Source organism: Choloepus didactylus, chromosome 17, assembly GCF_015220235.1.
Source record: "Choloepus didactylus isolate mChoDid1 chromosome 17, mChoDid1.pri, whole genome shotgun sequence".
Classification (NCBI taxonomy): domain Eukaryota; kingdom Metazoa; phylum Chordata; class Mammalia; order Pilosa; family Megalonychidae; genus Choloepus; species Choloepus didactylus.
Genome location: NC_051323.1, coordinates 43520671 through 43541852, shown reverse-complemented (window position 1 = coordinate 43541852; position 21182 = coordinate 43520671). Strand labels below are relative to the sequence as shown.

The 21182-nt window shown below is 38.2% G+C and overlaps 1 protein-coding gene across 5 annotated transcripts in view; it reads left to right on the top strand.

Moving 5' to 3' along the window:
* The window catches only part of PPP1R21 (protein phosphatase 1 regulatory subunit 21), a 119699-nt gene that overhangs the window by 45954 nt on the left and 52563 nt on the right, over window positions 1-21182 (top strand). For all 5 annotated transcript variants that reach the window (XR_005212342.1, XR_005212341.1, XR_005212340.1 and 2 more), the window contains exons 10-13: window positions 11752-11853; window positions 11943-12031; window positions 13815-13951; window positions 17427-17519. Coding sequence is in view for 1 of the 5 variants with exons in the window: in XM_037806758.1 (XP_037662686.1) it covers window positions 11752-11853; window positions 11943-12031; window positions 13815-13951; window positions 17427-17519 (421 nt within the window). In the remaining 4 variants the exon portion in view is untranslated. The remainder of the gene's footprint in view (window positions 1-11751; window positions 11854-11942; window positions 12032-13814; window positions 13952-17426; window positions 17520-21182) is intronic.

The following is a 21182-nucleotide window of genomic DNA, read 5'->3' as shown; positions in this document are numbered from 1 at the left end:
AGAACACCTGGAGGCGGGGCAAGATGGCAGACTGGTGAGCTGTATGTTTTAGTTACTCCTCCAGGAAAGTAGGTAGGTAGAAAGCCAGGAACTGCGTGGACTGGACACCACAGAGCAATCTGACTTTGGGCATACTTCATACAACACTCGTGAAAACGTGGAACTGCTGAGATCAGCGAAATCTGTAAGTTTTTGCGGCCAGGGGACCCGCGCCCCTCCCTGCCAGGCTCAGTCCGGGGGAGGAGGGGCTGTCAGCTCCGGGAAGGAGAAGGGAGAACTGAAGTGGCAGCCCTTATCGGAAACTCATTCTACTGATCCAAAATCCAACCATAGATAGACTGAGACCAGACACCAGAGAATCTGAGAGCAGCCAGCCCAGCAGAGAGGAGACAGGCATAGAAAAAAAACAACACGAAAAACTCCAAAATAAAAGCGGAGGATTTTTGGAGTTCTGGTGAACATAGAAAGGGGAAGGGCCCTGAGGCGCATATGCAAATCCCGAAGAAAAGCTGATCTCTCTGCCCTGTGGACCTTTCCTTAATGGCCCTGGTTGCTTTGTCTCTTAGCATTTCAATAACCCATTAGATCTCTGAGGAGGGCCGGTTTTTTTTTTTTTTTTTTTTTTCTTTTAATCCTTTTTTCTTTTTCTAAAACAATTACTCTAAGAAGCCCAATACAGAAAGCTTCAAAGACTTACTATTTGGGCAGGTCAAGTCAAGAGCAGACCTAGGAGAGCTCTGAGACAAAAGGCAATAATCCAGTGGCTGAGAAAATTCACTAAACACCACAAATTCCCAAGAAAAGGGGGGTGTCCGCTCACAGCCATCATCCTGGTGGACAGGAAACACTCCTGCCCATCGCCAGCCCCATAGCCCAGAACTGCCCCAGACAACCCAGTGTGACGGAAGTGCTTCAGATAACAGGCACACACCACAAAACTGGGCGTGGACATTAGCCTTCCCTGCAACCTCAGCTGATTGTCCCAGAGTTGGGAAGGTAGAGCAGTGTGAATTAACAAAGCCCCATTCAGCCATCATTTCAGCAGACTGGGAGCCTCCCTACACAGCCCAGCAGCCCAGAACTGCCCTGGGGGGATGGCACTCACCTGTGACATAGCACAGTCATCCCTCAACAGAGGACCCGGGGTGCACGGCCTGGAAGAGGGGTCCACTTGCAAGTCTCAGGAGCCATACGCCAATACCAAGGACTTGTGGGTCAGTGGCAGAGACAAACTGTGGCAGGACTGAACTGAAGGATTAGACTATTGCAGCAGCTTTAAAACTCTAGGATCACCAGGGAGATTTGATTGTTAGAGCCAACCCCCCCCTCCCTGACTGCCCAGAAACACGCCCCATATACAGGGCAGGCAACACCAACTACACACGCAAGCTTGGTACACCAATTGGACCCTACAAGACTCACTCCCCCTCTCACCAAAAAGGCTAAGCAGGGCAGAACTGGCTTGTGGAGAACAGGTGGCTCGTGGACGCCACCTGCTGGTTAGTTAGAGAAAGTGTACTCCACGAAGCTGTAGATCTGATAAATTAGAGATAAGGACTTCAATTGGTCTACAAATCCTAAAAGAACCCTATCAAGTTCAGCAAATGCCACGAGGCCAAAAACAACAGAAAATTATAAAGCATATGAAAAAACCAGACGATATGGATAACCCAAGCCCAAGCACCCAAATTAAAATACAAGAAGAGACACAGCACCTAGAGCAGCTACTCAAAGAACTAAAGATGAACAATGAGACCATAGTACGGGAGATAAAGGAAATCAAGAAGACCCTAGAAGAGCATAAAGAAGACATTGCAAGACTAAATAAAAAAATGGATGATCTTATGGAAATTAAAGAAACTGTTGACCAAATTAAAAAGATTCTGGACACTCATAGTACAAGACTAGAGGAAGTTGAACAACGAATCAGTGACCTGGAAGATGACAGAATGGAAAATGAAAGCATAAAAGAAAGAATGGGGAAAAAAATTGAAAAAATCGAAATGGACCTCAGGGATATGATAGATAATATGAAACATCCAAATATAAGACTCATTGGTGTCCCAGAAGGGGAAGAAAAGGGTAAAGGTCTAGGAAGAGTATTCAAAGAAATTGTTGGGGAAAACTTCCCAAATCTTCTAAACAACATGAATACACAAATCATAAATGCTCAGCGAACTCCAAATAGAATAAATCCAAATAAACCCACTCCGAGACATATACTGATCACACTGTCAAACACAGAAGAGAAGGAGCAAGTTCTGAAAGCAGCAAGAGAAAAGCAATTCACCACATACAAAGGAAACAGCATAAGACTAAGTAGTGACTACTCAGCAGCCACCATGGAGGCGAGAAGGCAGTGGCACGATATATTTAAAATTCTGAGTGAGAAAAATTTCCAGCCAAGAATACTTTATCCAGAAAAGCTCTCCTTCAAATTTGAGGGAGAGCTTAAATTTTTCACAGACAAACAAATGCTGAGAGAATTTGCTAACAAGAGACCTGCCCTACTGGAGATACTAAAGGGAGCCCTACAGACAGAGAAACAAAGAAAGGACAGAGAGACTTGGAGAAAGGTTCAGTACTAAAGAGATTTGGTATGGGTACAATAAAGGATATTAATAGAGAGAGGGGAAAAATATGACAAACATAAACCAAAGGATAAGAGGGCTGATTCAAGAAATGCCTTCACGGTTATAACGTTGAATGTAAATGGATTAAACTCCCCAATTAAAAGATATAGATTCGCAGAATGGATCAAAAAAAAATGAACCATTAATATGTTGCATACAAGAGACTCATCTTAGACACAGGGACACAAAGAAACTGAAAGTGAAAGGATGGAAAAAAATATTTCATGCAAGCTACAGCCAAAAGAAAGCAGGTGTAGCAATATTAATCTCAGACAAAATAGACTTCAAATGCAGGGATGTTTTGAGAGACAAAGAAGGCCACTACGTACTAATAAAAGGGGCAATTCAGCAAGAAGAAATAACAATCGTAAATGTCTATGCACCCAACCAAGGTGCCACAAAATACATGAGAGAAACACTGGCAAAACTAAAGGAAGCAATTGATGTTTCCACAATAATTGTGGGAGACTTCAATACATCACTCTCTCCTATAGATAGATCAACCAGACAGAAGACCAATAAGGAAATTGAAAACCTAAACAATCTGATAAATGAATTAGATTTAACAGACATATACAGTACATTACATCCCAAATCACCAGGATGCACATACTTTTCTAGTGCTCATGGAACTTTCTCCAGAATAGATCATATGCTGGGACGTAAAACAAGCCTCAATAAATTTAAAAAGATTGAAATTATTCAAAGCACATTCTCTGACCACAATGGAATACAATTAGAAGTCAATAACCATCAGAGACTTAGAAAATTCACAAATACCTGGAGGTTAAACAACACACTCCTAAACAATCAGTGGGTTAAAGAAGAAATAGCAAGAGAAATTGCTAAATATATAGAGACGAATGAAAATGAGAACACAACATACCAAAACCTATGGGATGCAGCAAAAGCAGTGCTAAGGGGGAAATTTATAGCACTAAACGCATATATTAAAAAGGAAGAAAGAGCCAAAATCAAAGAACTAATGGATCAACTGAAGAAGCTAGAAAATGAACAGCAAACCAATCCTAAACCAAGTAGAAGAAAAGAAATAACAAGGATTAAAGCAGAAATAAATGACATAGAGAACAAAAAAACAATAGAGAGGATAAATATCACCAAAAGTTGGTTCTTTGAGAAGATCAACAAGATTGACAAGCCCCTCGCTAGACTGACAAAATCAAAAAGAGAGAAGACCCATATAAACAAAATAATGAATGAAAAAGGTGACATAACTGCAGATCCTGAAGAAATTAAAAAGATTATAAGAGGATACTATGAACAACTGTATGGCAACAAACTAGATAATGTAGAGGAAATGGACAATTTCCTGGAAACATATGAACAACCTAGACTGACCAGAGAAGAAATAGAAGACCTCAACCAACCCATCACAAGCAAAGAGATCCAATCAGTCATCAAAAATCTTCCCACAAATAAATGCCCAGGGCCAGATGGCTTCACAGGGGAATTCTACCAAACTTTCCAGAAAGAACTGACACCAATCTTACTCAAACTCTTTCAAAACATTGAAGAAAATGGAACACTACCTAACTCATTTTATGAAGCTAACATCAATCTAATACCAAAACCAGGCAAAGATGTTACAAAAAAGGAAAACTACCGGCCAATCTCCCTAATGAATATAGATGCAAAAATCCTCAACAAAATACTTGCAAATCGAATCCAAAGACACATTAAAAAAATCATACACCATGACCAAGTGGGGTTCATTCCAGGCATGCAAGGATGGTTCAACATAAGAAAATCAATCAATGTATTACAACACATTAACAAGTCAAAAGGGAAAAATCAATTGATCATCTCAATAGATGCTGAAAAAGCATTTGACAAAATCCAACATCCCTTTTTGGTAAAAACACTTCAAAAGGTAGGAATTGAAGGAAACTTCCTCAACATGATAAAGAGCATATATGAAAAACCCACAGCCAGCATAGTACTCAATGGTGAGAGACTGAAAGCCTTCCGTCTAAGATCAGGAACAAGACAAGGATGCCCGCTGTCACCACTGTTATTCAACATTGTGCTGGAAGTGCTAGCCAGGGCAATCCGGCAAGACAAAGAAATAAAAGGCATCCAAATTGGAAAAGAAGAAGTAAAACTGTCATTGTTTGCAGATGATATGATCTTATATCTAGAAAACCCTGAGAAATCGACGATACAGCTACTAGAGCTAATAAACAAATTTAGCAAAGTAGCGGGATACAAGGTTAATGCACATAAGTCAGTAATGTTTCTATATGCTAGAAATGAACAAACTGAAGAGACACTCAAGAAAAAGATACCATTTTCAATAGCAACTAAAAAAATCAAGTACCTAGGAATAAACTTAACCAAAGATGTAAAAGACCTATACAAAGAAAACTACATAACTCTACTAAAAGAAATAGAAGGGGACCTTAAAAGATGGAAAAATATTCCATGTTCATGGATAGGAAGACTAAATGTCATTAACATGTCAATTCTACCCAAACTCATCTACAGATTCAATGCAATCCCAATCAAAATTCCAACAACCTACTTTGCAGACTTGGAAAAGCTAGTTATCAAATTTATTTGGAAAGGGAAGATGCCTCGAATTGCTAAAGACACTCTAAAACAGAAAAACGAAGTGGGAGGACTTACACTCCCTGACTTTGAAGCTTATTATAAAGCCACAGTTGTCAAAACAGCATGGTACTGGCACAAAGATAGACATATAGATCAATGGAATCTAATTGAGAATTCGGAGATAGACCCTCAGATCTATGGCCGACTAATCTTTGATAAGGCCCCCAAAGTCACTGAACTGAGTCATAATGGTGTTTTCAACAAATGGGGCTGGGAGAGTTGGATATCCATATCCAAAAGAATGAAAGAGGACCCCTACCTCACCCCCTACACAAAAATTAACTCAAAATGGACCAAAGATCTCAATATAAAAGAAAGTACCATAAAACTCCTAGAAGATAATGTAGGAAAACATCTTCAAGACCTTGTATTAGGAGGCCACTTCCTAGACTTTACACCCAAAGCACAAGCAACAAAAGAGAAAATAGATAAATGGGAACTCCTCAAGCTTAGAAGTTTCTGCACCTCAAAGGAATTTCTCAAAAAGGTAAAGAGGCAGCCAACTCAATGGGAAAAAATTTTTGGAAACCATGTATCTGACAAAAGACTGATATCTTGCATATATAAAGAAATCCTACAACTCAATGACAATAGTACAGTCGGCCCAATTATAAAATGGGCAAAAGATATGAAAAGACAGTTCTCTGAAGAGGAAATACAAATGGACAAGAAACACATGAAAAAATGTTCAGCTTCACTAGCTATTAGAGAGATGCAAATTAAGACCACAATGAGATACCATCTAACACCGATTAGAATGGCTGCCATTAAACAAACAGGAAACTACAAATGCTGGAGGGGATGTGGAGAAATTGGAACTGTTATTCACTGTTGGTGGGACTGTATAATGGTTCAGCCACTCTGTAAGGCAGTCTGGCAGTTCCTTAGAAAACTAGATATAGAGTTACCATTCGACCCAGCGATTGCCCTTCTCGGTATATACCCGGAAGATCGGAAAGCAGTGACACGAACAGATATCTGCACGCCAATGTTCATAGCAGCATTATTCACAATTGCCAAAAGATGGAAACAACCCAAATGTCCTTCAACAGATGAGTGGATAAATAAAATGTGGTATATACACACGATGGAATACTACGCGGCAGTAAGAAGGAACGATCTCGTGAAACATATGACAACATGGATGAACCTTGAAGACATAATGCTAAGCGAAATAAGCCAGGCACAAAAAGAGAAATATTATATGCTACCACTAATGTGAACTTTGAAAAATGTAAAACAAATGGCTTATAATGTAGAATGTAGGGGAACTAGCAATAGAGAGCAATTAAGGAAGGGGGAACAATAATCCAAGAAGAACAGATAAGCTATTTAACGTTCTGGGGATGCCCAGGAATGACTATGGTCTGTTAATTTCTGATGGATATAGTAGGAGCAAGTTCACAGAAATGTTGCTATACTAGGTAACTTTCTTGGTGTAAAGTAGGAACATGTTGGAAGTTAACCAGTTATCTTAGGTTAGTTGTCTTTTTCTTACTCCCTTGTTATGGTCTCTTTGAAATTTTCTTTTATTGTATGTTTGTTTTCTTTTTAACTTTTTTTTCATACAGTTGATTTAAAAAATAAGGGAAAGTTAAAAAAAAAAAAAAAAAACAAGGAAAAAAAAAAAGATGCACTGCCCCCTTGAGGAGCCTGTGGAGAATGCAGGGGTATTCGCCTACCCCACCTCCATGGTTGGTAACATGACCACAGACATAGGGGACTGGTGGTTTGATGGGTTGAGCCCTCTACCACAGGTTTTACCCTTGGGAAGACGGTTGCTGCAAAGGAGAGGCTAGGCCTCCCTATGGTTGTGCCTAACAGCCTCCTCCCGAATGCCTCTTTGTTGCTCAGATGTGGCCCTGTCTCTCTAGCTAAGCCAACTTGAAAGGTGAAATCACTGCCCTCCCCCCTACATGGGATCAGACACCCAGGGGAGTGAATCTCCCTGGCAACGTGGAATATGACTCCCGGGGAGGAATGTAGACCCGGCATCGTGGGACGGAGAACATCTTCTTGACCAAAAGGGGGATGTGAAAGGAAATGAAATAAGCTTCAGTGGCAGAGAGACTCCAAAAGGAGCCGAGAGGTCACTCTGGTGGGCACTCTTACGCACACTTTAGACAACCCTTTTTAGTTTCTAAAGAATTGGGGTAGCTGGTGGTAGATACCTGAAACTATCAAACTACAACCTAGAACCCATGAATCTCGAAGACAGTTGTATAAAAATGTAGCTTATGAGGGGTGACAAGGGGATTGGGAAAGCCATAAGGACCACACTCCACTTTGTCTAGTTTATGGATGGATGAGTAGAAAAATAGGGGAAGGAAACAAACAGACAAAGGTACCCAGTGTTCTTTTTTACTTCAATTGCTCTTTTTCACTCTAATTATTATTCTTGTTATTCTTGTGTGTGTGCTAATGAAGGTGTCAGGGATTGATTTGGGTGATGAATGTACAACTATGTAATGGTACTGTGAACAATCGAAAGCACGATTTGTTTTGTATGACTGCGTGGTATATGAATATATCTCAATAAAATGAAGATTAAAAAAAAAAAAAAAAAAAAAAAAAAACATAATGCTGAGCAAAATAAGCCAGGCACAAAAAGAGAGATATTGTATGTTACCACTAATGTGAATTCTGTGAAAAATGTACAATGTTTTATACTGTAGAATGTACGGGACCTAGAGATACCAATTAGTGGAGGGGGAATGATAATCTAATAATAACAGATAAACTATGGAGGGTAATCTCAATGTTATGGGAATGCTCAGGAATGATTATGGTTTGTAAACTTTCTTGGATATAGTAAGATCATGTTGGAAGCAATAGAGTTATTTTAGGTTTTTTTTTCCTCTTATTCCTTTGTTTTCTTAGGGGTTGTTAATTTTCTTGGGGTATGGTAGGAACATGTTGGAAGCAATGTAGTTATTTTAGATTATTTGTTTTTCTTACTCCTCTGTTTGGACATGGTTTATTAATTTTCTTGGGGTATGGTAGGAACATATTGGAAGCAAAGTAGTTATTTTAGGTTATTTGTTTTCCTTAATCCATTGCTTTGTTTGAAATGTTGTGGGGTTTTTTTGGTTGTTGTTTGCCTGTTTGTTTTTAATTTTTTGATAAACAAAGTTAAAAAATTGAAAAAAAAATCAGTAGAAAAATGGGAGTAAAAACTAAATGACCAATAGGGTGGGATGGGGGGATGGTTTGGGTATTCTCTTTTCACTTTTATTTTTTATTCTTATTCTGATTCTTTCTGATGTAAGGAAAATGTTCAGAAATAGATTGTGGTGATGAATGCATAACTGTATGATCATACTGTGAACAGTTGATTGTATACCATGGATGACTGTATGGTTTGTGAATATATTTCAATAAAACTGAATTAAAAAAAAAAAAAAAAAAAAAAGAACACCTAAATCATCCCCCCCATCCCACTCTATTTTTCATTTAGTTTTTGTCCCCATTTTTCTACTCATCCATCCATACACTGGATAAAGGGAGTGTGATCCACAAGGTTTTCACAATCACACCATCACCACATGTAAGCTACATAGTTATACAATCAGTAGTCTTCAAGAAACATGGCTACTGGATTGCAATTTGATAGTTTCAGGTATTTCCTTCTAGCTATTCCAATACACTAAAATCTAAAAAGGGATATCTATATAGCGTGTAAGAATGCCCTCCAGAGTGACTTCTCGACTCCAGTTGAATTCATTTGCAGAGTTGCCAGCAGTGCTTCTTGATAAAAACACTCCCTATTCATCATTCTCAATGGTGAGAGACTGAAAGCTTTCCCTTTGAGATCAGGAACAAGGACAAGGATGCCCACCTTTGCTATTGCTATTCATCCTGGTACTAGAAGTTCTAGACAGAGCAGTTAGGCAAGAAAAAGGAATAAAAGGCATCCAGATCAGAGAGAAAGAAGTATAACATTCCCTGCTCATAAATGATATTATCTTATATATAGAAAATCCTGAAAATTCACAACAAATCTACTAGAGCTAATAAACAGAGTCAGCAAAGTGGTGGGGTACAACATGCAAAAATCATTGGTGTTTCTATGCACTAGTAATGAACAATCTGAAAAGGAAGTCAAGAAAAATATTCCATTTATAATAGCAACCAGAAGAATCAAATACCTCAGAATAAAGTTAACCAAGGAAATAAACGATTTGTACATGGAAAACTAGAAAACATTGCTGAAAGAAATTAAAGAAGACCTGAATAAATGGAAGGGCATCTCATATTCATGGTTTGGAAGAGTAAATAAATGTTAAGATTCCATTACTACCCAAAGCGATTTACAGATTCGTTGCAATACCTCTCAGAATTCCAACAGCCATCTTTGCAGAAATGGAAAAGCCAATTGTTCCAGATTGCTAATGCTGCTGTTTCACAAAACACCAGAAATGGACTGGCTTTTATAAAGGGGGTTTACTTGGTTACAAAGTTACAGTCTGAAGGCCATGAAATGTCCAAATGAAGGCATCAACACAAGTATACATTTACTGAAGGAAGGCCAGTGGCATCCAGAAAACCCCTGTTAGCTGGGAAGGCACGTGGTTGGCATCTGCTGATCCCAGGTTGTGTTCCAGCTCCACTCTCAGCTCCTGTACGTTCTTCAAAGTGTATCTCGTGGCTGCAGCTGCACTGAGTTCCTTCTGTTTGTCAGCTCTTTTATATGGCTCCAGTGATTTAATTAAGACCCACCCATTCAGGGTAACACCTCCATGGAAATTATCCAATCAAAGGTCTTGCCCACAGTTGATTGAGTCACATCTCCATGGAAACACTCAATAAATAGATTCCAACCTAACCAACACTAATACGTCTGCCCCCACAAGATTGCATCAAAGAACATGGCTTTTTCTGGGGGGCATATTATATATCCAAACTGGCACACAAATCATCGAATTTATATATATATATATGTGAAAGGGTCCCAAATAACCAAAACCACCTTGAAAAAGAAATAGGAAAAATCAATCACCCTTTCCAATTTTAAAATTTAGTACGAAACTACAGTAATCAAAACAGCATGATACTGACATAAGGACAGACCAGTGGAATCAAATTGAGAATTCAGAAATAAACCCTCATATCTATGGCCAATTGATTTTTGACAAGGATGCCAAGTCCACTCAATGGGAGAAGAATAGTCTCTTTAAGAAATGGTGCTGGTTCAGTGGTAGAGATTCCAAAAGGAGCCGAGAGGTCACTCTGGTGGGTACTCTTACACACAATATAGACAATCCTTTTTAGGTTCTAATGAATTGGAATAGCTAGCAGTAAATACCTGGAACTATCAAACTACAATCCAGAACCCATGAATCTTGAAGACGATTGTATAAAAATGTAGCTTATAAGGGATAACAATGTGATTGAGAAAGCCATATGGCCCACACTTTCCTTTGTCTAGTTTATGGATGGATGAATAGAAAAATGGGGGAAGAAAAAAAAAAAGGCACCCAGTGTTCTTTTTTACTTAAATTGTTCTTTTTCACTTTAATTTTTATTCTTATTATTTTTGTGTGTGTGGTGATGAAAATGTCAAAAATTAATTTTGGTGATAATGCACAACTATATAATGGTACTGTAAACAATTGAATTTATGCTTTGTTTTGTATGACTGCATGGTATGTGAATATATTTCAATAAAAATGACTTTAGAAAAAAGAAAGAAATGGTGCTGGGAAAACTGGATATCCACATGTGAAAGAATGAAGATGGGCCCCTACCTCACACTGTATACAAAAATTAACTCAAAATTAATTAACAACCTAAATATCAGAACTAACTCTATAAAACTTCTAGAAGAAAATCTAGGGTACTGTTCTTCAGGGCATTGTATTTGGCAATGGATTCTTAGACTTTACACCCAAAGCATGAGCAACACAAAGAGTGAACCTTAATGTAAATTATGGACTAAATCAATAGTAATGTTTTAATAATATTGATTTATCAATTGTAACAAAATTACCACATTAATGCAAAATGTTAATAATAGGGTAAACTGGGGGGTGATGATACTATATGGCAGCTCGGTACTTCCTGCGTGATTTTTCTATAAACTTACAAATGCTCTAATAAAAAAGTGAGGTAGGTAAAAAAAATCTTGTGTCACAGAGTCTTGACAATTTTCAAATCTTTTTATTTTTTTAAACTGCCATCTCTGCAGGAGCAGGTGTTCAGGAAATAGGCCTGTTGGTGCTGGGATGTAATACAGCATCCTCTCCCCATTTCCTCTGATGTCTGGTTGTTAATTGTGTCAACCCTCTTTTAGTTCTTAATTGTGGAATGGGATGGGGATTTGGGATTTATCTGGCACTGTTAGAGGGTCTATCTCTGTGTAAAAGCCAAATGTCCCAAAAAAGTTTCTAAACGATTTAGGTTTATAACCCAGTGCGTCCAGTTACAAACATGTTGAAATTTGTTATTTTCCAGTGATTTAAGTCCTGATTCTTTCTCTCCTATTTAGTTCTCTCAGTACCTTCATGAAAATGCGTCCTATGTTCGCCCTCTTGAGGAAGGAATGCTTCATTTATTTGAAAGTATCACTGAGGATACTGTGACTGTTCTGGTAATTTTCTTCTGTGTGTTACTTCTGGAAGCGGGAACTCTTCCTTGTCAAATAATGCTATTAATCTTGAAATTGTTTTTCTTTTCCAGGAGACAACTGTGAAATTGAAAACTTTTTCAGAACACTTAACCTCCTACATATGTTTTCTTAGGAAGATTCTTCCTTATCAGTTAAGAAGGTACTTACCTCTTGAGGCCAGTGACCTTCGGGAGCTGTGGAGTATAACTTGATCTGGTCTGGAGTTAATAAAATAGAAATATGTACGTCTTGTGATCTGGTTGAACTTTCTGCACCACAGCTGATTTGGACTTCTGTGAAAAAGGGAAATCATGAATGGCATGGCATAAAACTTAAAAATCCTTAGGTTTCTTTACAATAGTATATTTTGTTTTCCTTATTGGTGATTTATTTAACTTATAAACTTTACTCAAGCCCTTATAGGATATCTTATTAAATAACCTTAAGTATCCCATCTTAAATATTCTGGAAAGGCAGAGAAAAATATATGTGACTGAAATTTGGTAATACTGCTTATAAGTTATTGATACTTTTGGTCTAAATCTTTTGATTCTCAAATATAGGTTTTTTCCCCAAAATAATCAATAATCTGAAAAATCAGAGAAGTAATAAATCCTTATTAATGTATATTACAAAATAAGGTTTAGAAAATATTTAGAAAATTTGTAGGTATTGAAGATATATGAGTAATTGCAGGTTTCGTTAGTTTTACTTATGAAACTAAGATATTAGGTTTTAGCTTTTCACAAAAATATAAAATTTCTTTTTTTTTTTTAATAATAGGCATTAGAAGTCATCTGATTTCCCAGTTCTAGCCTAACCTAAAATTCTATGTATAGTATTTTAAATTCTATGATTTCCTCATACAACAAGATTTTAGGAATTTTAGGGAAATTACGATTTAAACTAATAATTGTGAATTATAGTTTCATTTAAATCCTTACATGCTCTGGCCCAGTGTTAAGTTTTTTTTTGAAAATTGAGACTCCAAGTTTAGATAATGCTAAAATTGAATATACCTTATTGATTTGGCTTATATTTAAGAAGAATCTGGTTAAGAACAATTACAAAAATGGTACTTACTACTGAAACACTTAGACATTTTTATTTTATCTTACTTTATTTTTCACTGACATTTTTAGAAACACTGGGTAAGTCCTTTCTTGATCTAGGATTCCTATTCTTGGAGTGTCTTGACCCATATGCTTTTAGCCCTACCTCCTGAGGTATTTATGTTTTAGGCAGTTTGCAGGGCATTGGTTTAAATTTTTAAACCAATTGATAAGACGACTTGTTCTTTATTAGTAAATGGGCTTAGTCTTGAATGAAGCTGTCTGCTCTAAATAAAGAAGACGATGAGAAGTGAAAGGCAATGGAAATGATTATGATTTCCTACGTCAACTTTTCTACCTTTGTGTAGAAAGCATTTTACTTGATTATCTGCATATTTTTTATAAATGCTGTAAGAGTTTACATGTTTTTTACCTTGTAATGAAGATTTCTCAAGTAATTGTTTAAAATTGAAAATGGTAAAATGTATTTTATGAATTTATTTTTAAATTTGAGGCTTTATTTTTGACTTTTGAAACTACACACACCTTGAAAAAGGTTTCTTAATGCTTTTCTCAGTGCTGGTGTTGGTGGCAATAATACCAGTTCCTGTATGAATCCAGTGTGTGAAGCTTTTTCCTCTTTTAAATACTTTTAGGGGACACATTTTTGTGCTGCTCTCAGGGTGGAAGGATGAGTCCTCTGTTACTCCACTGGCATTTGCAGCAAGCAGTTGTGTGCATCATGGTGTAAAAAAAAATATGGAACCTTATAAACGAGATCAAGTTCCTTTTTCCTCTTTGGATGTAGTTGTTTAGGAATTTAGATGGTTTGTTGTAGCTAATGTAATATCATCCAGGAAGCTTACTTTTTAAAAATCTGCCCATTCCTAGTTTAGAAGAAGAATGTGAATCTTCTCTTTGCACATCTGCATTAAGAGCCAGGAATCTAGAGCTGTCCCAGGATATGAAAAAGATGACAGCTGTGTTTGAGAAGCTCCAGACTTATGTTGCTCTTCTCGCCTTGCCAAGTAAGTGTGTTTTGTCTTTCATGGTCCAACTTGAGGGACTTAGAGTACAAGAAGCTGAAAAAGGCAGATAGTTTTGTTTGGTAGGGTGGGGATAGCCTAGGATCTAGGGTCAGAAAAACTTGAATTTAAGTCATCCATTCCTTATAATACATGTATAACATTGCACAAATCACTTTACCTCTCTGCACCTTTGTTTCCCTAATTGGAGATAAATGTTGTGATTATTAAGTTACATTAAGCATGTAAAATATCTGGCATAGAAGACATGCATTAAAAATTAATTCCCTTCCCTCTCCTTCCTCTTTTTAAATGGAGAATGGCAAATCAAAATAATTTGCATCAACTTTCCAACAAGTAGCATAGGGGAGCTTTAGTAGTAAAACTGCCATTTGTTTCCCTTTGGCCTAATTTGAAAAAAGTATTTTGAGATAATTGAATAGATCTCAGTTTAAATGATGCTTTAAGAATGCTGTGGGTTTCTGGGAACTATTTTGTTTGGTTTGGGTTTGTTTTTGTGTTTTTTGGTAATAGCTTTAATTGTGATATAATCCACATACCATACGATTCACCCATTTAAAGTGTAAAATCCAGTGGTTTGTAGTATATTCACAGACATATGTAACCATCGCCACAATCAATTTTAGAACAGCTTCATCACCTCAAAAGGAAACTGTATATCCTTTAGCTGTCACTCCCCCTCCAGCCCTAAGCAGCCACTGACAGACTTTCTGTCTCTAATGATTTGCCTGTTCTAGACATTTCTTATAAGTAGAATCATAATATGAGGCTTTTGTGATTGGTTTCTTTCACATAGCATCATGTTTTCAAGGTTCATCTACATTCTAGTGTGTATCAGTACTTTATTGCTTTTTATGGCAGAATAATACTCTATTCTGTAGTATATATGGATATACTACATTTTGTTTATCCATTCTCAACCAGTGGACATTGAGTTGTTTCTACCTTTTGGCTATTATGAATAGGATTGCTATAAACATTCATGTATAAGTTTTTGTGTAGACATGTTTTTATTTCTCTTGGATATAAACCTAAGAGTGGGATTGCTGGTCATATGGTAACTCCATGTTAAACCATTTGAGGAACTTCCAGACTGTTTTCTAAAGTGGCTGTGCCACTTGACATTCCTACAAGCAGTGTGTGAGTGTTCCGATTTCTCCTCGTCGGCTCTTGTTATCTGACTTTTTGATTCTGGCCATCCTACTGGGAGTGAATTGGTATCTCATTATGGTTTTGAGTTGCATTTCCCCAGTGTCTGATGATGTTGAGCAGCTTTTCATGTGCTTATTGGCCACTTGTATATCTTCTTTGGAGAAATGTTTGTTCATAACCTTTGTCTGTTTTTAAATTGGGTTATTTGTCTTTTTATTTTTAGATGTGTTTTTTATATATTATGGGTGTAAGCTCCTTATCAGATATATGATTTGTAGATATTCCTCTCCCCCCCCATTATGTAGGTTGTCTTTGCACTTCCTTGATAGTATTGTCTATAGCATGAAAGTTTTTTAATTTTGATGAAGTCCAATTTATCTATTTTTTCTTTTGTTGCTTCTGCTTTTGGGGTTATATCTGGGAATCCATTGCCAAATCCATGGCCATGAAGATTTACCTCTGTGTTTCCTTCTGAGAGCTTTATAGTTTTAGTTTTAATCTAGGTTAATCTTTGTATATGGTGTGAGATAATTCCAACTTCATTCTTTTGCATGTGTTTATCTAGTTGTCCCAGGGCCATTTGTTGAAGAGATTATTCCTTCCCTGTTAAATGGTCTCAGCACCCTTGTCAAAAATCAATTGACCATAGGTGTATGGGTTTATTTCTGAACTCCCAATTCTATTCCATTCATCTATATGTCTATCCTTATGCCAGTACTATACTGTTTTGATGACTACTGCTTTGTAGTAAGTTTTGGAATCTAGAAGTGTGAGTCTTCCTATTTTTTCTTCTTTTTAGATTATTTTGGCTCTTCTGGGTACTTTCCAGTTCCAATGAATTTTAATATCAAGTTGTCAGTTTCCACAAAGAAATCAGTGGGAGTCTGATAGGGATTGTGTTGAATCTGTAGATCAATTTGGGGTATATTGCTTAACAATACTTAGTCTTTCAATCCATGAACATTGTATGTTTTTCCACTTATGTATATCCTCTTTAATGTCTTATTAAATTAAAAAGAAAACAATATTTTGCAGTTTTCAGAGTATAAGTTTTGCACCCTGATGTTGCTCCTCAGAGTGTTCAGCCTAGGGCATGTGCACAGTCACCCTGGGATGGCCGAGGTTTGGGTGGAGCTCTCACTGTGTCTATTCCTAACCATATCCAGCTTTAAGATCCACTAATTGTGGATGTTGCTCTATTTTTCAACAATTCGCTGGGGCATAAATTGCTCCCAGATTGATCCAATTAAATTCCTGCTCCTTTGCAGGTATATATATATATATATATACCTGGTGTATACCTAGTAAGTATTATTTTTGAGATCAGTGTTTGAGATTTGTTCTGACCCTTACCCGTCTCTTTCCCTGATTCTCTCTAGTAAACTTGGTGGCCCAAGTTTAGCTTGTATCTCCTATGAAGCTACCAATCTCTTCTTCACCACAACCTCCATTGTTTTTTAGAGCACCCTTAGGTTTGAACTTCTCCACATGGTTGCAGAAGACAGTTCATTTGGAAAGAGATTCAGAGTTGCTTTAAGGCCTGCTCCCTCCCCACCCCTACCCCTGCTAAAGATAGCTCTCTAGGTTGGGGGAAGAGGAAGCCTTGTGTCCTTGGCTTCACCAGTCTGGAGTGGTAGGACAGAGAGAAGGGGCAGGCCTTGGTCCAAATACCATAGACTCTTGCTGTTCTTACTAAGTTTTTACAGATTTTCTTGAATAAGGGTTTCTTCATTTGCAGTATGCCTTTAGGACCATCTCCAGGGACTTCAAATGGTTGGGTTTTTTTGTTTGTTTGTTTTTGTTTGTTTTTGTTTTTTTTTCTTTTTTTTGTTTTAATAATTTTCACCAATTTCTGTAGGGAGTGGGTCCACAGAGCTCCCTGTGCCGTTATGCCAAAGTGGCACTCTGTGATGTCTTAATTACAGTGTTTTTAGTGATGTTTAGCAAATTTTATTATGTAGAAAAGAATAAGACGAGAAATGTGTTATATAGTAAAAGGTAAAAATTCACCAAGACTTTCATTTCCAAAAGGATAATGAAAGACATAATTGTGGTTAGCAATTTAACTTGATTCTTAACCATTAAAAATGTTTATAGATGTGGGGGAAGCAAATCAAAGAAGTGCTGTGTTTATCACTGTTATATCTGAATGTGTCTGCAAAGATTTTCAAAGCTATTGTTTTCAACATATCACAATCAGTCTTCATTCTCTCTCTTCCCAAAAGTAGAGAGAGACAGTAGGCTGTCACTTTATCAGACAAAGTATCCTGGGAAAATGTTGAGGCTTGTGATTTTGGTTTTGTAGGTACAGAGCCAGATGGACTCCTTCGGACAAACTATAGTTCTGTCTTAACAAACGTTGGTGCTGCTCTGCACGGATTTCATGATGTGATGAAAGGTGAGGCTTGAAAAAGAACCTAAATAAGCTTAAAACCTTCATACCACTTTCTCATATCTGCTTAAATGAGAGTTAAACAAATACTGCCAGATAAAGACTTAGTAGCATTTGGCTTGTGTTGAAGTGCATAGCTCACTGCCTTCTGTTTTTCACATCTGCTTCTTCTCTGAAGCTAAACAGAGTGCTGAAGAGAAATCCTTGTGCAGGATACTTGTGCCAAAATTCATCACTCTGACTTAAGGCAGGTGTATGAATTTTACCAAACCAGGCCTGATACTCAGGGGCATTTGGCAAAATACTGCACTTTTGGAGCATAAGCACAAAGGAATTGAGGAAGTTAAGGTTTAAAGTCCTTAGAAAGAAGGCGATAGTGTTCCACCATCTTATGTATTTTTATGTTCAAAGTGCCCATTTTAAATTCTGTTTTGTATAGCATATCCTTAAGAAATGAAGGTCTGTTCTTAAACTTGATAGGATCAGTTTCCAATTGCTTGTGTGCTAATACACATAGTCTGCAGGGAAAAGGGAAATGTTTTAACACATTTCATATGCTTCTTAGCATGTGATTCAGAGTCCTTTCTTTAAAATCTGTGGAACTGCATTGCCTCTGGGCCCGCCCCCCACTTTCTTTTCCTTTTAGAGACAGTTGAGGTTGGGGAAGGAGTGGGAGGAGGAAGCAGTTATTAACCACTATTAGAAATAGCCCCAGGGGCCTAAGTAATTCATGATGGTGTTTAGTAAACAGTGACCAATTGTTAATTTCACGGAAAAGAATTTTTAAAAACTGAAAACTGTGTTGTATAGTTTCCATGCATAATATAAGTATTTTGGGGATCCTTTTACAGATTGGCACTGGGAATCATTCTTAGTCTTAGCAGTATTACTGAGTACCACCTTACTATTCAGTCTGAGGAAAGGACCTTCCTGTGGCTTGTTTTCAACTACAAGGAACTTTTAAATCACTTTCCATCCGGAGCTGGCCCTGGTTACAAGAATCATGGCTTGGATAGGCAGCCTAGGTGGCAGTTGACAATAGTCAATCCCAGCCCTGTGGAGCCTGGTCTAACCTGTAGAAAATCCAAGGGACAGTGCGTTTTTCCTGTGCAGCTTTTGGTTTGGGACACTAAGACTTAGCTGTAGTCGTCCATTCCAGAATCCACTTTACCTAGAACCAGGCCATCTAAACCATAAGTAGCTCTGTGGCTATGTTTTTTAAAAACTTTTTATTGTTGTGTTTTGTTTTAAACATTTTCCTATGCTGGTGCTATGATTTATTACAGCTAGTGATTTCTCCAAAATTTTTGTGTAGGAGGTACAAAAGTTAAAATGTTACAAGGGACCTATCCACTGAAAGGGGGTCTTAAAGCTTCATTTATATAGAAATATCTTGTCTTTACTTATATTGGTATTGTAATTATTCTATAATAGTTTTCTAAAGATGCTTTTGTTCATATATAAGATTGAGAAGATATCTGTTGGTCCAAATCAAAGAATGTTATTATCATTATTTGGCATGAGCTGATGGAGATTATGGGAAGGGTCAGAGGCCCTGTAAGTCCTTTCTGTACCTCTATTTCTTTCTGCCCTTGAAGATGAACAAATAGAAAGAAAGAATATTGGGGAGGAGAACCTAAGATGGCGGCTAGGTGAGACAGGGCAAAAAAACACCTCTGTGAAAAATACTAGATAAAAACCAGAAAGTGACCCAGAATACCACTGTCAGTGATGCACCTGCCAGACAAGGTCTGCTAAATCCACAGGGAATGTGCATTTGGTGAAACCAGGAGCCTGCATTCTGAAACGAGTGAGTGAGTCGGCTGAAAGTCCCACAGCCATGCTGCGGTGTGGGGAAACGGTGGGCTGGCGTTTGGAGATGGACTAGTTCTTATAAAAAAAAAAAAAAAGCCCAGGAGTGGCTGCAGATACGATGGGGAGAGTGGCACAGTGAAGCACGGCGGGAGTGGGCTGGGCTAACCCCTCGGTGTCTGACGTGGAGGATACCTCTTCCCACACTTGCTGCCGATTGTCTCGAGACCAGAGGAGCAGAGGGGAGCCAAAAGGAGAAAAAAAAACTGCATTCCTTGTAGCCATCTCCCCAGTGAGTGGGGGACACTCCTGCCCGGGGCCAGACCCACAGCCCAGAGCCGTGCCAAGAAACCCAGTGTGACGGTGAATTTTTCCTGCAGCACTACACACAAGCCACAATATCGGCCGTGGAGAGTGGCCTTTAATACACCCACAGCTGATTGTCCCAGAGCTCAGAGGGCGGAGCTGTACGAAAAGAGGGAAGTTAACGCTTCCCATTCAACCATCTTTGAAGTGGGCTGGGAGCACCCCTGCATGGCCCACCAATCCAGGGCTTCCCTGGTGGGCTGGCGTGCACCAGTGACGTGGCGGGGCCCTCCCTCAGCAGAGGTCCTGGAAGAGCACAGCTGGGAAGGGGGAACTGCTCAGAAATCCCAGGGACCCTACACGAATACCAAGGACTTGTGGGTCAGTGGCAGAGAACAGCCTTAAATCTCTGGGAACACCTGAGAGGTTTGATTATTAAACCTGCCCTGCCTATCTAACCACCCAGAAACACGCCCCACATTCAGGGCGGACAGCACCAGCAGCACACCCAAACTTGGTGCACCAATTGAACCCCACAAGAATCAGACCCCCACACACCACAAAGACAAAGTGGGGGAGAACTGACTTGAGGGGAATAGGTGACTCACGGATGCCATCTGCTGGTTAGTTAGAGAAAGTGTATGCCACCAAGCTGCAGTTCTGTCAAATTAGGGATCAAGTAAAGGAAATGCCAAGAGGCCAAATACAACAGAAAATCTTAAAGCTTATGATAAAACCAGACGATATGGAAAACCCAAACCAAAACACCCAAATCAAAAGATCAGAAGACACACAGTACTTGGCACAATTAATCAAAGACTTACAGACAGGCAACAAGAGCATGGGTCAGGATATAAAGGACATGAAGAAGAGCATGGCACAGGATATAAAGGACGTAAAGAAGACCCTAGAAGAGCATAAAGAAAAAATTGCAGGAGTATATAAAAAAATAGAAGATCTTATAGAAATTAAAGAAACTGGAGGCCAAATGAAAAAGACTCTGGCTACTCATAATGCAAGATTAGAGGAAGTTGAACAACAACTCAGCCTCCTTGAGGACCACAGAACAGAAAATGAAAGAACAAAAGAAAGAATGGGGAAAAAAATAAAAAAAATCGAAGTGGATCTCAGGGATATGATAGATAAAATAAAACGTCAAAATTTAAGACTCATTGGTGTACCAGAAGGGGAAGAGAAGGGTAAAGGTCTAGAAAGAGTATTCAAAGAAATTGTTGGGGAAAACTTCCCATACCTTCTACACAATATAAATACACAAAGCATAAATGCCCAGCCAACTCCAAATAGAATAAATCCAAATAAACCCACTCCGAGACATATTCTGATCAGACTCTCAAATGCTGAAGAGAAGGAGCAAGTTCTGAAAGCAAGAAGAGAAAAACAATTCACCACATACAAAGGAAACAACATAAGACTAAGTAGTGACTACTCAGCAGCCACCATGGAGGCGAGAAGACAGTGGCATGACGTATTTAAAATTCTGAGAGAGAAAAATTTCCAACCAAGAATACTTTATACAGGAAAACTCTCCTT